General features: G+C 45.8%; 2 protein-coding genes across 2 annotated transcripts in view; one reads left to right on the top strand and one right to left on the bottom strand.

The window, feature by feature from the left end:
• The window catches only part of rt (Protein O-mannosyltransferase rt), a 533,108-nt gene extending 526,190 nt beyond the window's left edge, over positions 1–6,918 (bottom strand). Inside the window, exon 1 of the mRNA XM_071664765.1 lies at positions 6,853–6,918. The gene's annotated coding sequence lies outside the window, so the exon portion shown is untranslated. The remainder of the gene's footprint in view (positions 1–6,852) is intronic.
• Positions 1–13,858, top strand: part of LOC139750249 (LIM/homeobox protein Lhx9-like) — a 251,118-nt gene that overhangs the window by 168,043 nt on the left and 69,217 nt on the right. The window contains exons 4-5 of the mRNA XM_071664767.1: positions 5,819–6,005; positions 7,382–7,640. Of these exons, the coding sequence (XP_071520868.1) occupies positions 5,819–6,005; positions 7,382–7,640 (446 nt within the window). The remainder of the gene's footprint in view (positions 1–5,818; positions 6,006–7,381; positions 7,641–13,858) is intronic.

The following is a 13,858-nucleotide window of genomic DNA, read 5'->3' as shown; positions in this document are numbered from 1 at the left end:
ACACGAAGCTAACTTGATTCTTAACACTACACAAAGCTGACTTGATTATTAACACTACACAAAGCTAACTTGATTCTTAACACTACACAAAGCTGACTTGATTCTTAACACTACACAAAGCTGACTTGATTCTTAACACTACACGAAGCTAACTTGATTCTTAACACTACACAAAGCTGACTTGATTATTAACACTACACAAAGCTAACTTGATTCTTAACACTACACAAAGCTGACTTGATTCTTAAGAGATCATAGACAGAGAATACTAGCAAGGGTCTAGTGGGCTCCGAGCCTCAACACTCACACGCTTTACACTATCATTGCGGGAAATTCCAAGTCTTGGTTACAGATATTACCCGGGTGTGTGTGTGTGTGTGTGTGTGTGTGTGTGTGTGTGTATTTGGTAGGGTGTAAGCGCACACAGGAAGGGTAACATTTCCTCTTTGTAAGTTCCAGTCGGACACCAGTCTCATACTGTTTCTCAATGACGGGATGACTTACGCCTTGGCACGATCTAAACTGCTTGTGTGAGGCATCATCATTCTCCCTCCCTTCAAAAAGCCACGTGACCCCAGACACATCAAGCTCTGCGCAGGTCGAGCAACCTGACGTCAAGTCGACCTCAATGGTTCTTTCGTATCCAACGTTGGATTTCTTTGGAAAATTGCAATATACATTTTGTTCTGATAATCAATGGCTTAACGGCTTAGCTGCAGGCGTTTGGCACTGCTCGACCAGGTGTTGGGGGAGAGAGTTTACCGGCGTGCAGTGTTACCACCGTGGTCTGGTGTGTTGACACCAGCCCCCTCCTCACGTCCCGTGGACTGTACCCACTGTCCACTCTCTGTACTGGCCTCCACCTACCCTAGACACGCGCTCTTCACCCATACAACCAATGAAAGGTTCTGTCTAAGTATATACACAAACAACATATATCTTAAAACTAAAGAAAAACTCAAAATAACGAGGCATCCAATTTTTTCCGTGCAACACCGAACGTATATAAATTGTTAGCATGTTCATGTGCTGTACCCAGTGAACGCTCCACATCTGCTGAGCCATGCAACCTTCACCCACACTATCACGCCGACATGCTCTGTCTGTATGCAAACGAGAAAGAAAGCTCTTTTTTTCCTTGAAGGAAATCAAAGCAATTCGTTAGCATAAACCTTACAAAAACGTAGGGAGGAAGAAAAAAAAAAAGAGGGGATGTACGCCTTTAGGTATCCCATACTACATCTCAAGGACCTATGACTTACCCAAGTGAGCGCGGTAATGCAACTGGAAGGCCTAGAGACCATGTTATTCCCTTTTCTGTGCAACAGTAGTCTACGTACCAGTCTATGTAACAGTCTGGAGAACAGTTTCCGCTGATCAACATCATGGCATAACCTTCTCGGTGACGATGAACCATAAGAGGCGACTGAAGAAAGAACCTCTCTGTTGCTGTGAATTTCTCTCGGGACTGAAAAGTTAACATTTCACCACTGTGACATCAGTGGAAACTTAACATCTCGTGCGTGCTAATCTCTCCAGTATGGCATGTATGACATTTTTTTTTTTTAGAAGTAATATGTATATACTATGGAGTCGCAATTTTGAAAATGAGATTTCCCTGGTCTTGTTCGTAAAGGAAATCTTTAATAGGCATTTATGGACCGTATGAAAATACGGGTGCCGTGTACAACCTCACAACCTCACTGCAGCTACGAAACGAACTCAAGACAACCCCATGGGTACCCCTTGGATTACCCCCGCAACCCCGGACACACACACACACACACACACACACACACACACATACCCTGCACATGCTCTTAAATATTCATCCTAGACAAGCCGAGATAACCCCGTGGAGACCCCGAACCTCCAGACAACTCCGGGGATGCCCTTGGGGGTCCAGAGGCTGAGGCGGGCCGCCGTCGCCCTGGAGAATAACAGTGGCGTGTAACGATAAGAGAATTAATGGTGAGGGGTTCCACTTGATGCCCCCCCCCCCTCTCTCTCTCTCTCTCTCTCTCTCTCTCTCTCTCTCTCTCTCTCTCTCTCTCTCTCTCTCTCTCTCAACGACGACTTTTAGAATCATTGCACATCGTTTTCTCTTCGACGTCTTGCCAAGTCTCATAGCGTCAGGCTAGCTATCACATGAAGGAGGGAGTAAAGTCTTTAAGATGTTTCGTCTCCGTGTTCTGGCCCAGCCCCAGTTATATATTCCCGGACGACAGCGAGTGTAGAATACCCACCTGGACGCTTGAAGTACTCCGGGGGAGTCCGCTACCCTGACTTCCATTGAGGAAACCTTTTCTTCAAACCGGCGCGACTGACCGTGGGCCCGACGATGTTATCGGCCAATCACGTGGTAGGAGGCGTGGTCACGTGACAGCCAGCCCCACCCTGACTGGCTGGAACGCTTGTTGATTTATTCATTATGAACGTGCTTGTTTCTCGGTCGTCTCAGGACCTAGGCGTACGTGTACAGGGGTACCATCTTTGGTGATGGGTCGCGCGTCGCCCTCACGCGCACGGGGGACAGGGCTTAGAGCTCCGGGAGGAACGGTAAAAGCCCCTAGAGAAGAGCTCGAGTTCCGGCAGTAGTGCCGCGGTCCCTCGATGTAACTCTTGAGTCCGAGTCGAGAGTGTTTGATCCCCGCCAGTGAGTTCCTCGCGGCAGTGCCCTGAGCTGCGAGAGTATTACTCAAACTTGACAGAGCGGCGTTTGAATTCCGGCGGGAAGTACCTGAGCCCCAGCGGTAGTACTACAACCCCAGCAGAGGTTGTACCAGGCCCTGGCCTACAGTTGTTGAAAGCCCCGGCAGGAGTACTAGTACCTAAGCTGTAGTACATGAGCTCCGGCAGTAGTACGAGGCACTAGGAGGCAGGACGTAAGGGGCTTAAACAGTGGGTCTTCCTCTTCTTCCGTCAACGATTCGCTTTTGTTCAACAGATAACCCCATACACTCATACGCTGACGGCTCGGCGCTGCAGTCCTCCACTTCTTTTTTTCTTTATCTAAATCCTCTTCTCCTGAGGCCTCCTGCTCGACCTCCGCTCTTGCGTCATCACAACTGCCTCTATCAAACTCACATTTGGACAAGATTACCCCCAGCGTAGCCGTCGCATCGTGACTCAGGCAGGTTTATGCCACCGAAGCATGCCGTTATCATCCCATTTTCTCTTCCTAAGGGAAAAAAAAAAAACCTCACAACTCTCCTGATTCCTTTGATGACCCAATAAATCCACCACTTCAACATCATCAGTATGTACTTTACTTGGTCTATCTAATCCATCTTGGAAACCACCTTACTACACAAATAGCTCAATGTACATCGCAGGAAATTGAGAAACCGTGTCAGGTGCTGCGAACCATTCAGTTCTGAACAGTTGCTCCGATTATACACAGTTATGATTGGTACTGCTCTCACATCTGTGGTGCTTCCAGCTAGTTAGCTTCAAGTACTTACTAGAATAAGACTCGAGTCTTCTCGAGCACTCCGACATGTCTACTCTCCCACTCTGAGCTCAATGCGTGACTCTCTTGCCTTACGAGGCAATGAGGGTTCTTTTTTCCCTTCTTACATGGATATTACTTTGGTTTCTGCTCCCGAGGACTGGCTGCTGGTGTGTCCTCGCCATCACGTTAGCCACGTATGACTCAGCGAGGTAATGCGTCACACGATAGCTGTGTGTGACGGCTGGCCGCTGAAGCGTGGCCCGTTTCGGTGTCTGCTTCTTTCCCTGTACGGCTAAACTTTAGAACTCTAAGCCTTTTTTCAAGTCTACCCTGTAACAGATACGGCCTGACTTTTTAAAAGGCATAGTTTCCACCTCCTCCAAGAGTGACTTCATATATCTAGAACACCACTAGGGGAAAGGAAACATGAGAATCCTGAGCGTTTTCGTGTATTTACCACATCTGCACTCTGTAACTAGTCCTCTGAAGATGTGGCAATACAAGAAAGCGCTCAGGGTTCTCGTGTTTCCTTTCCCTAATAAGTGACGAAAGGGCAATATATATATATATATATATATATATATATATATATATATATATATATATATATATATTATTCAAGGCGTAGCCTCCATGGGGACTTTTGTTCTGGAAAGGACCCTAAGAAAAAAGGAATAAGAAAAGAAAATAGAACCGTGAAACCCGGCAATGGTACCAGATCCACGTCAGTAGCACTAGAACCCCATGAGAAAACTACTAGAGTCATACTGCAGCTCATGGCTGTATAGCCAGAGCCTGGGAAGTCGTTCTGGAGCTCCAGTAATAGTACTCTATCCCCGACAGTAGTTCTAGAGCCCTGGGAGTAATTACTAAATCCCCGATAGTTGTTTTAGAACCCTGTTTGTGGTACGAAAGCCCTGACACTAGTACACAGAGCCCTGACAGTGGTACACAGAGCCTTGGCAGTGGTACTAGAGCCTCGGCAGGAGTACACAGAACCTTGACAGTGGTACTAGAGCCTCGACAGTAGTACACAGAGCCTTGACAGTGGTACTAGAGCCTCGGTAGTAGTACACAGAACCTTGACAGTGGTACTAGAGCCTCGACAGTGGTACACAGAGCCTTGACAGTGGTACTAGAGCCTCGGTAGTAGTACACAGAACCTTGACAGTGGTACTAGAGCCTCGACAGTAGTACACAGAACCCTAGCAGTAATACATGAGCCCTGACTATGGTACACAGAGCCCTGGCAGTAGAACCAGGGGGCTCGTCAGTACAGGCAGTAGTATATAGACCCCTGGCAGGTGTGTACAGACCACAGCCAGTCTTGTACCCCCGACCCCCTGCCGCTTACCACTCAAACACCTGGCTTAAGAACAGGTTATTCTTTTATCTATTCTTATTTATTGATGAAATACAAACCCAACTCCATCCGGCTCAGCCGAAGGTGTGTGTGTGTGTGTGTGTGTGAGATATTGGAGTTCAGTTTTATGGTTATCATATATATATATATATATATATATATATATATATATATATATATATATATATATATATATATATATATATATTATCCCTGGGGATAGGGGAGAAAGAATACTTCCCACGTATTCCCTGCGTGTCGTAGAAGGCGACTAAAAAGGGAGGGAGCTGGGGGCTGGAAATCCTCCCCTCTCAATTTTTTTTTAATTTTCCAAAAGAAGGAACAGAGAAGGGGGCCAGGTGAGGATATTCCCTCAGTGGCCCAGTTCTCTGTTCTTAACGCTACCTCGCTAACGCGGGAAATGGCGAATAGTTTGAAAAAAAATTTTTTTTTTTTTTTTCAACTTGTGTTGGGAGTAAATGTTTTACTGCACAGTTCTTCTGTGCGTACGTTCTTCCGCAACCATCATGTTCCAGTGAGGCTCTGGATGTTCATGCGTCACGTAACCATTCTGTTCTTCTGCAGTACAGGAGGTTCATCAGTCACGCAACCATTATGTTCTTCTAGAGAACTGAATGTTCATCAGTCACGTATCATCAAGTTTAACTGAGGCTCTGAATTTTCATCAAACACTTAACCATTATGTTCTACAGATGCACACAAGGTTCATCAGTCACTAAACCATTATTTTCTACAGATGCACATAAGGTTCATGAGTCACTTAACCATTATGTTCTACAGATGCACATAAGGTTCATCAGTCACTTAACCATCATGTTCTACAGATGCACACAATGTTCATCGGACGCTTAACCATCATGTTCTACAGATGCACATAATGTTCATCAGTCACTCAACCATCATGTTCTACTGAGACACTGGATGTTCATCAGTCAGCCGAGCAACCCTTGGTCCCTAAATGTCTTCTTCCTGCCCCACAGGTTGTTCAGTCTGCGGCGGTGTGCGCGGTGTTCCCAGGGGATCAGCAGCTCCGAGCTGGTGATGCGGGCGCGGGAGTTCGTATACCACGTCCAGTGCTTCACCTGCGCCCACTGCAACATCCAGCTCACCAAGGGGGACCAGTTCGGCATGAGCGGTCCTCTCATCTACTGCCGGGACCACTACCAGGTGAGGGAGGCACTCTATTTCTATCTCCAGCATTCTAGCGTTGTTAGCTGCTATACTGACATATAGGAACTAAAGTCTATATCTCCACCATTCTAGCGTTGTTAGCTGCTATATTGACATATAGGAACTAGAGTCTATATCTGCAGCATTCTAGCGTTGTTAGCTGCTATATTGACATATAGGAACTAAAGTCTATACCTCCAGCATTCTAGCGTTGTTAGCTGCTATATTGACATATAGGAACTAAAGTCTATACCTCCAGCATTCTAGCGTTGTTAGCTGCTATATTGACATATAGGAACTAAAGTCTATACCTCCAGCATTCTAGCGTTGTTAGCTGCTATATTGACATATAGGAACTAAAGTCTATATCTCCAGCATTCTAGCGTTGTTAGCTGCTATATGGTAATGAGTGGTAACTGGTCAGATGAAGGAGGTATGTGGGAAGTGAGGTTACAGTAACGGTATAATATTTTTTCTCTTTTTTCCTTCTGGAGGGAAATTCACGACATTCACTTTTTGGCTTGAATAAACTAGACTCCGTACCAACAACATAAAGCAATATATATATATATATATATATATATATATATATATATATATATATATATATATATATATATATATACATATATATATATATATATATATATATATATATATATATATATATATATATATATATATATATATATGATAGGGAAACGCAACGACTCGGTAAACTCACCTTTAAACTGGTCAGAGAAAATGGTCGTCAGGTATGTAAGTACCACCGTAAAAAAGACAGTCTCCCCCCTCCCCCCACTGGAACTACATACTAATTAAGAGGAAGAGTAAGTGTACTCACGAGAGCCCTTGTAGACTGGACGACTCCCGAGGTCCTCCGGCGGCGACGCAGCAGCAGCAGGAGCAGCACCAGCCTGTAGGAGACCAGAGAGGTGAAAGGCGTCAGGCCGTACGGAGTTTACATATGTGGATGGTATAGCTAGCTAGGGGTGTTGGTTTCAAGGAAACCATTATCTATCCTTCTTTTTTTTTTTTTTCAGTCACCTGCCACTTGTATCGGTGAGTGAGTCATACTTTTTAAGAAACGTATCAAATGGAGGCACATGTTAGCTGGGGAGTGATCACAGTTCACATATGCAAGTGGTCGGTCGTACGATTATATATATTATATATATCTGCCGTGATCACAAAATCTACCTGCCGTTGTACTGAGGGTCTGGATGAATAAGGAGAGAGAGAGAGAGAGAGAGAGAGAGAGAGAGAGAGAGAGAGAGAGAGAGAGAGAGAGAGAGAGAGAGAGAGAGAGAGGTTTACATCATAAGTTCTTTCCTTCCTGAACTTATCCTCCTTCATTTCTGGGCCCCTCACAGATGTCGGCTCTCTTCGAGGGAGGCTACGTCACCCCGATGGGCATGCCCCCGGGGGCATTACCGGGCGCCCCGCTGCCCCCGGGACCCCACCCTCACCCGCACCCCGGGGTACACCCACACCTGCCCCCGGAGGTGCTCCAAGGGTACCCGCCTCCGGAGCACGGCGGCAAGATTCCATTCTACAACGGGGTGGGCACACACCACAAGGGCAGACCCAGGAAACGGAAACCGAAAGATGAACCCATGGACACCAACATGAGTGAGTGACTCTTTTCTCTTCTGTTACCTTGAATATGTATATATATATTTCTTTGTATACCTATGTACACACGGCAAAAAAAGTATCTTGACACCTTTTTTTTTTCCCCCGTGAAGCAATATATGACATCATGGACGAAAGATGTTGAGAAATGCACATATGGTCTGGCTTCATAGTGGTATTCCCTGCTTTCATGATTTTGTAATATATCAACTGGAAGAGACATTTCCTGTCATATGTCATAATAAATGGTATAGTTGAATATGTACGTTGATTTCATGTACCGCTTACCAACCTTACCGGGACAAAACGAGTCATATTGATCAATTCGAAATTCATGGGACTCATCCGGGAGGATATACGTATCTTTTTTTTACCGTGTGTACTACGTGTACAAGAAGAGGGTCCTGTAATGATGTATCCATTCCTCCAGTCGTGGGATATCTGTAGTGAAAGGATATTGTTGATGGAAATAACATTAATAAAAAAAAGAAGTCGCAACTGGAGGAAGTGGGTATATCTTTTAGGGCCACTCGTCATTTTTGGTATATATATATATATATATGGAAAATACCTCGGGTATTAGAGTGATAAGTGTAGGCCTCTATACCTCTGTTTGAGTACAGACACACTTGACGCTGCGTGTCTACCTATGGTGAGTCTTACGTGCGTCAGTTGGGGCATAAACCATGGTGTCTGTGTGAAGGTGTGGAACGTTGGCCTCAGCTCCACACCATGTGATGGTATCCATCGTCCAGTGCCTCCTTTACTGTCGCTCGTACAGGCAGGATTTCGAGGCCAAATGTATCTAGAATCCGACTCACTCAGTCTGAACTAAAGCAATGTGAATCTAGTTAAGTTGTACTGTGTTGCCTTCGTTCAAATGTTTCTGTTTCTCATAAGTATTGGACGGGATTACCCTACGATATCTACCCTAACTTAAAAGATGAGTGACAGTCAGTTGAGCAATGGTATATATATCAAGGGAGATGCTGGTGTGGGAAACATGTGTTGTGGTGTTCTTCATCATGCATCAGATTAGGGTGATGAGTTATACCTCCGCCCCGGCCCAGTTCCCCGCCGTGCTGACAGTGTCCGCTGCTGTACCCCACCACACACACACACACACACACACACACACATATATATACACACACACACACACCAAGCACTGTACTGACCCACGGTACGTACGATCCGTGGGTAACAATACCCATCCTCTCTCTCTCTCTCTCTCTCTCTCTCTCTCTCTCTCTCTCTCTCTCTCTCTCTCTCTCTCTCTCTCTCTCGTCCTTTTTACCTCGACCATCCCAGCTCTGGCTATCCTCCCTCGCCACACTCACTCTCTACAACCCTTCAGCTCACTCGCCCTGATCTCTCTCGTCTCATAACCACGTTCCAGTGAGAGAGAGAGACTGGACCTCTCTCTCTCTCTCTCTCTCTCTCTCTCTCTCTCTCTCTCTCTCTCTCTCTCTCTCTCTCTCTCTCTCTCTCTCTCTCTCTCACCGTCTCTCTCCTCACTCAGAACACTCACATAATCTCTCATCTTGCGAGTCCATATATCTTCTCTCTCCTTCCTATCTATACAGTCCACCTGCCCTAACGTCTACCCTCAGTGTCTATCCTGACCAACTCCCAACCCACCACTTACCCTTGGCTTTATATCATCTGTCCTGTGCATCTTGTCTGAACCCGTCCTCTAGTTCTATCCTGTTCTCTGTCCTGCCTCCTTGTGTAGCCAGTTCTCTCTATCCCACTCTCCTTAATCTCTAGCCTGACTTCTGACTTATGATCTCTTCCTCCTGTCCCTTACCTCTATTCACCAGTCAAATCTGTCCTGTCTATCCTTCTAACGATCAACTGCCAGGTATGACTTAAGCCCCATCCCTATCCTAACTCGCCCCTCCTTCTGACCCGACCTACCTCAACCTGCTTTTATCTATCACTGTGATCTCTATCCTTCTATCCGGAGCTCCCACTATTCCCCATTCTAAAACAAAGTTATGGTAGGTCTTCCACCCATGGCTTTATCCATCATAACCTAATATCCTTTGGCTCTGTCCTTCGTGCAATCTATCCCAACCCAACCTCTTCCTAACCTACGGGGACTCATGGTCTTTCTATCCCATTTCTCCTAGTCTCTATCCCTACTTAGTGCCTTGTTTCTCAGCATTTTCCATCGCTGTTCCATTGTTGACATCATTTCTCTCTTGAACTATCTTTTCATCCCTTTTCACGTCCCTGCCCCACCCAGGTCTTTCTACCCCACCTATCCTTACAAGCCAACTTACCATTCGCGCTATGGAACAACACCATTTTCTCATACAGCGTCTCAGTTACTATCCCTTCTCTCATGGTTTCTGTCTCGCCTGGCCATATTCTTCCCTTTTTTTCTATCCACTCCCGACGAACGATTTACATCCTATCCATCTCTCTTTATGACCCTATCCTTGCAACTCATCTGCAGCCTATCTAACCACCACAGATTCCTTATCTATTCTTCATTTCCTTGTTCATATGGCGTAACAATAGGTGATCCTCTATCCTCTCCCTACCGGCTATCCTCCTTTATCTATCCCCTCTTATCTCTCTTCTCGTGCACCTACAATCCTACTATCCATCACAGAACACTCAATCCACTAACCCTCTCCTTACCACCTATCCTTCCCTTATCTCTTTTCTTCTAGATGTATAACCCCCTCCTATCCCGCAACCTGTTGGCCTCCTACCCTAGCCCAGCCACCTATCCCTGCCGGCCGGCAGTTTACAGTCTCGGGACCGGGGACGGCAGCGCCGGCAACATCGGCAGTTAATTACCGTGTGCCGGGCGAGGGTCTGGGTGGAGCTGAGTCGGCTCGCCACCGCCGCAGTAAATATACATCCGACGTTTACGAACTTTTAAGCGGCAGGGCGGCGGTGGTAGGGTCCTCCCTGCCTGGTGCCCGGCAGATAGCGAGAGATACGGCTCTTCGACAGGGGTCGCGGCACCCGATAGGCTACGGGGGCAGGTTGTGTACCGACGGGCAGGCAGGCAGGGGGAGTCTTAGGAGACCAACGCTAGATTACGAGGTTTGTGGCAGGGGTTCTTGAGAGGTCACCAGATTATGACCCTGCTGTGTGACAGGGGGCCACCACATCATGATCTAGCTATGTGGTAGGGTCTGTCTTGGAAGGTCACTAGAGTATGTGACCCGGATAGGGAGAGGGAGGGAGGGTGAGGCGATGGAGTGAGTTATAGGTAGATGGATGACGTCTGATGGCCGGGAGGGAGACACTTTGATACCTGGCAAGTTAAGGTGGGGGTCTTGGTGGTCAGACCCTAAATAGAGGAGAAAGGAAATGTCTAAAAAACCTTTAGAATTAAGGAAAGAAGAGGAAAATGATCTAATAAGAGTTTAGTAGGAGGTAGGAAAAACCTTACTTATATAAAAGGAAAAAAGAAAGGGCTGCTCGTAAATGTTAGAAAGAGAGTCCCCAAAGTTTAGCGGTGTAAGGAGGGAAACAGATATCACAACCGCCTACGTCTGAGCTTCCAACGACCACACAGTGAACTGGACGAGGAGGCTTGCCCAGAACGTGGTCTACGCACTTGGGACAGCGAGTGTTGGTGGCAACATTGTAATGGTCTGGATGTTTGGGTGAGGACTGCTGTAGCTGAGTTCTGGAGATCCCGTGATCTATATATATATATATATATATATGTATATGGGTACAGGTTTGACGGCTGAGAGATTACGGTACAGCTATGTGGGAGAGGCCCGGTGGCCGGTTAAAGGACAAAAATACGAATACGAAGGAATTTCCGCGTTGAGCGAAATAGCTCAAATCGAGGAAAGAAATAAGTGACACAGGTAATTATATATAGATATCTGAAACATCTGCTATTGTCAACCTGTGATTAGAGGCTTCATAGACACACTGTGAATCTTCCGACAAACTAAGCTAAACAGTGATTAATTCCGGCGAATCATCTCTGTCTTAACATTAATCTAAAATCATCTATGATAGATTCTTTTTTGTTTTTGTTTTTACGTCGGAGGCTCCAGTCGCAGACTGGACGGGCCTTATTTGAAATGGGGAAAGAATTGTGAGAGGGGAAAAAAGAAGAGACAAAGGAAAGCATTTACGAATTTAGGAAATGAAAAACCTTCATCTCAAACTGTTCCAGGTAATTTCGGGAAAGACATGAAAAGGTAGAGAGTTCCAAAGCTTCGAGGTGTAAGGAAAGAAACAGTTATCAAAACGGCTCAACCGTGAGTTGCCAACGCCCACACAGTAATCATGTGACGCAATACCCTGCCGAGTATCGCGTGGTCTACCAAGTAGTGGGGAGACACAAGCAGCCAGCTCTCGGGAGCAGAAAAAAACTAGGTAACTTAATACCTACAGAAGAGGGAAAGTGAACCCACATTGCGACGTAAGGGAAAGGCGGTCAAGTTTAAAAGTTAACGTGGGAGAATTGATGAGTCGGACATTTACGTCCAAGTAAGGAGGCAGAGCTAGAACCACCCCAGATGTGAGAGCAGTACTCCATACAAGGACGGATCAATCCTCTGTATAAACGGAGCAACTGTTCAGAAGAAAAGAAATTTCAACATCTAAACAAGACTCCCAGTTTCTGAGAGGTAGACTTCGCTATTTTCGTAAAGTGGGGTTTCCAAGAAAAAGTGGATGTTACAGTAATACCAAGCATGTTCATTGAGTCAAGAGGTGGAATTACAGAACCATCAAAGCAGAGAGGAAAGTTGTGAGAAGTAGTCGATAGATAAATGGATAGAAACAGGGTCTTGAAGGCATTAAACTTAACCAGATTTTGCCTACCTCAATGAGATATCCCGTCCAAGTCTGAGTTTATTGAGAACGTTGTGTCAAGACGAGATGCAGATCGCATGAGGGAGGAAGCAGAATTGAAGGATGTGGAGGAATGTAGCGATGAATCGTCAGTGTATGAGCTCATTTGGTAATTCGTGGAAGAAAGGAAATCGCTGATAAGGAGAAAAATATAGGGGAAAGGACAGAACCTTGAGGGACACCGCTGTTGATGAAGAAAGGGGGAGAGGCTGATCCATCAACAACCACGTAGATAGATTGACCGGAGAGGAAGCTAGAGATGAGGGAGCAAAGTGAGGGAGGGAAACCAAAAGAAGAGAGTTGGAGATGAGACACCGATGCCACACCTTGTCAACAGCTTCAGATACGTCAAAGGCAACTGCAAACGACACCCCAAAATCTTTCAGAAATGGTGACCATACGTTAGTAAGACAGGAAAGAATATCACCAGTGGCTCTCGCCCGACGGATACCATACTGCTCATCAGAGAGAAGACTGTGAGATTCAAGATGTTTATAAGAATATAGGAGTTGACGGAAGAATTCAAAGGCTGTGGAAATGGATAGATGTTGAAGCAACAGGACGATAGTTCGAGGGGTTGGAACGGTCACCCCTAGTTAGGAATGGGATGGGATGTACCAGCGCAGGCTTCCAAGAAAAAGGAAAAGCTCTGTTTTTTTTTGTTTTTTTTTTCACCAGAAACGGAGGAGATCGAATAAGCACGAGTGCCAAAGTTCGGAGCAACTACATGTAAACATTCCTCTTTCGTATGACACTCTCTCTTATGTCGGCCAGTAGACCTTCGTACAGACATTCCTTTACCATATTAAATATAGGAGGACTCGTACCGCCCTTGTCAGCCGCTAGGTTATGGCGCCTCTAACAAGAGAAATGATTATTCGACCCCAAATTATTATAGAATATTCTTCGTCTTGTACGTACAAGCACCCGCGTTTCTATTAATGGGTTCCATAGCCTAGTCGTTAACACACACACACACACACACACATTCACAGTTTCCACATTAGCAGCAGCGGTTCGATTCCTCGCTGGCGAAGGATATGTACATAGAAGTGCTCGTGTCATGTCGATACACCTACAGATAGCCAGATGGAGCCTGGATTGTCACAATGGACCTCACTCGAGCCACACGAAAAATCTACCCAAAACTCCGTTGATCTAGCACGGTGGTGATGTATATTTGGCGCCATTCTTTCACGCGTGTTGTATACAGATTGTTAGTACACATGCCAGATAAGTCCCCGGGTATGACATGAAAATATATAACGAAGTATTTGTTTCCTAAAATTCCACGCCCCAAAACACACACACTCACACACACACACACACACACAAGGTTCCTAGCTGTCATATTTCCCATTTTCAGT

This window comes from Panulirus ornatus, chromosome 9 (assembly GCF_036320965.1).
Source record: "Panulirus ornatus isolate Po-2019 chromosome 9, ASM3632096v1, whole genome shotgun sequence".
NCBI classification, from domain to species: domain Eukaryota; kingdom Metazoa; phylum Arthropoda; class Malacostraca; order Decapoda; family Palinuridae; genus Panulirus; species Panulirus ornatus.
This window is presented reverse-complemented; position numbering and strand designations above follow the sequence as displayed.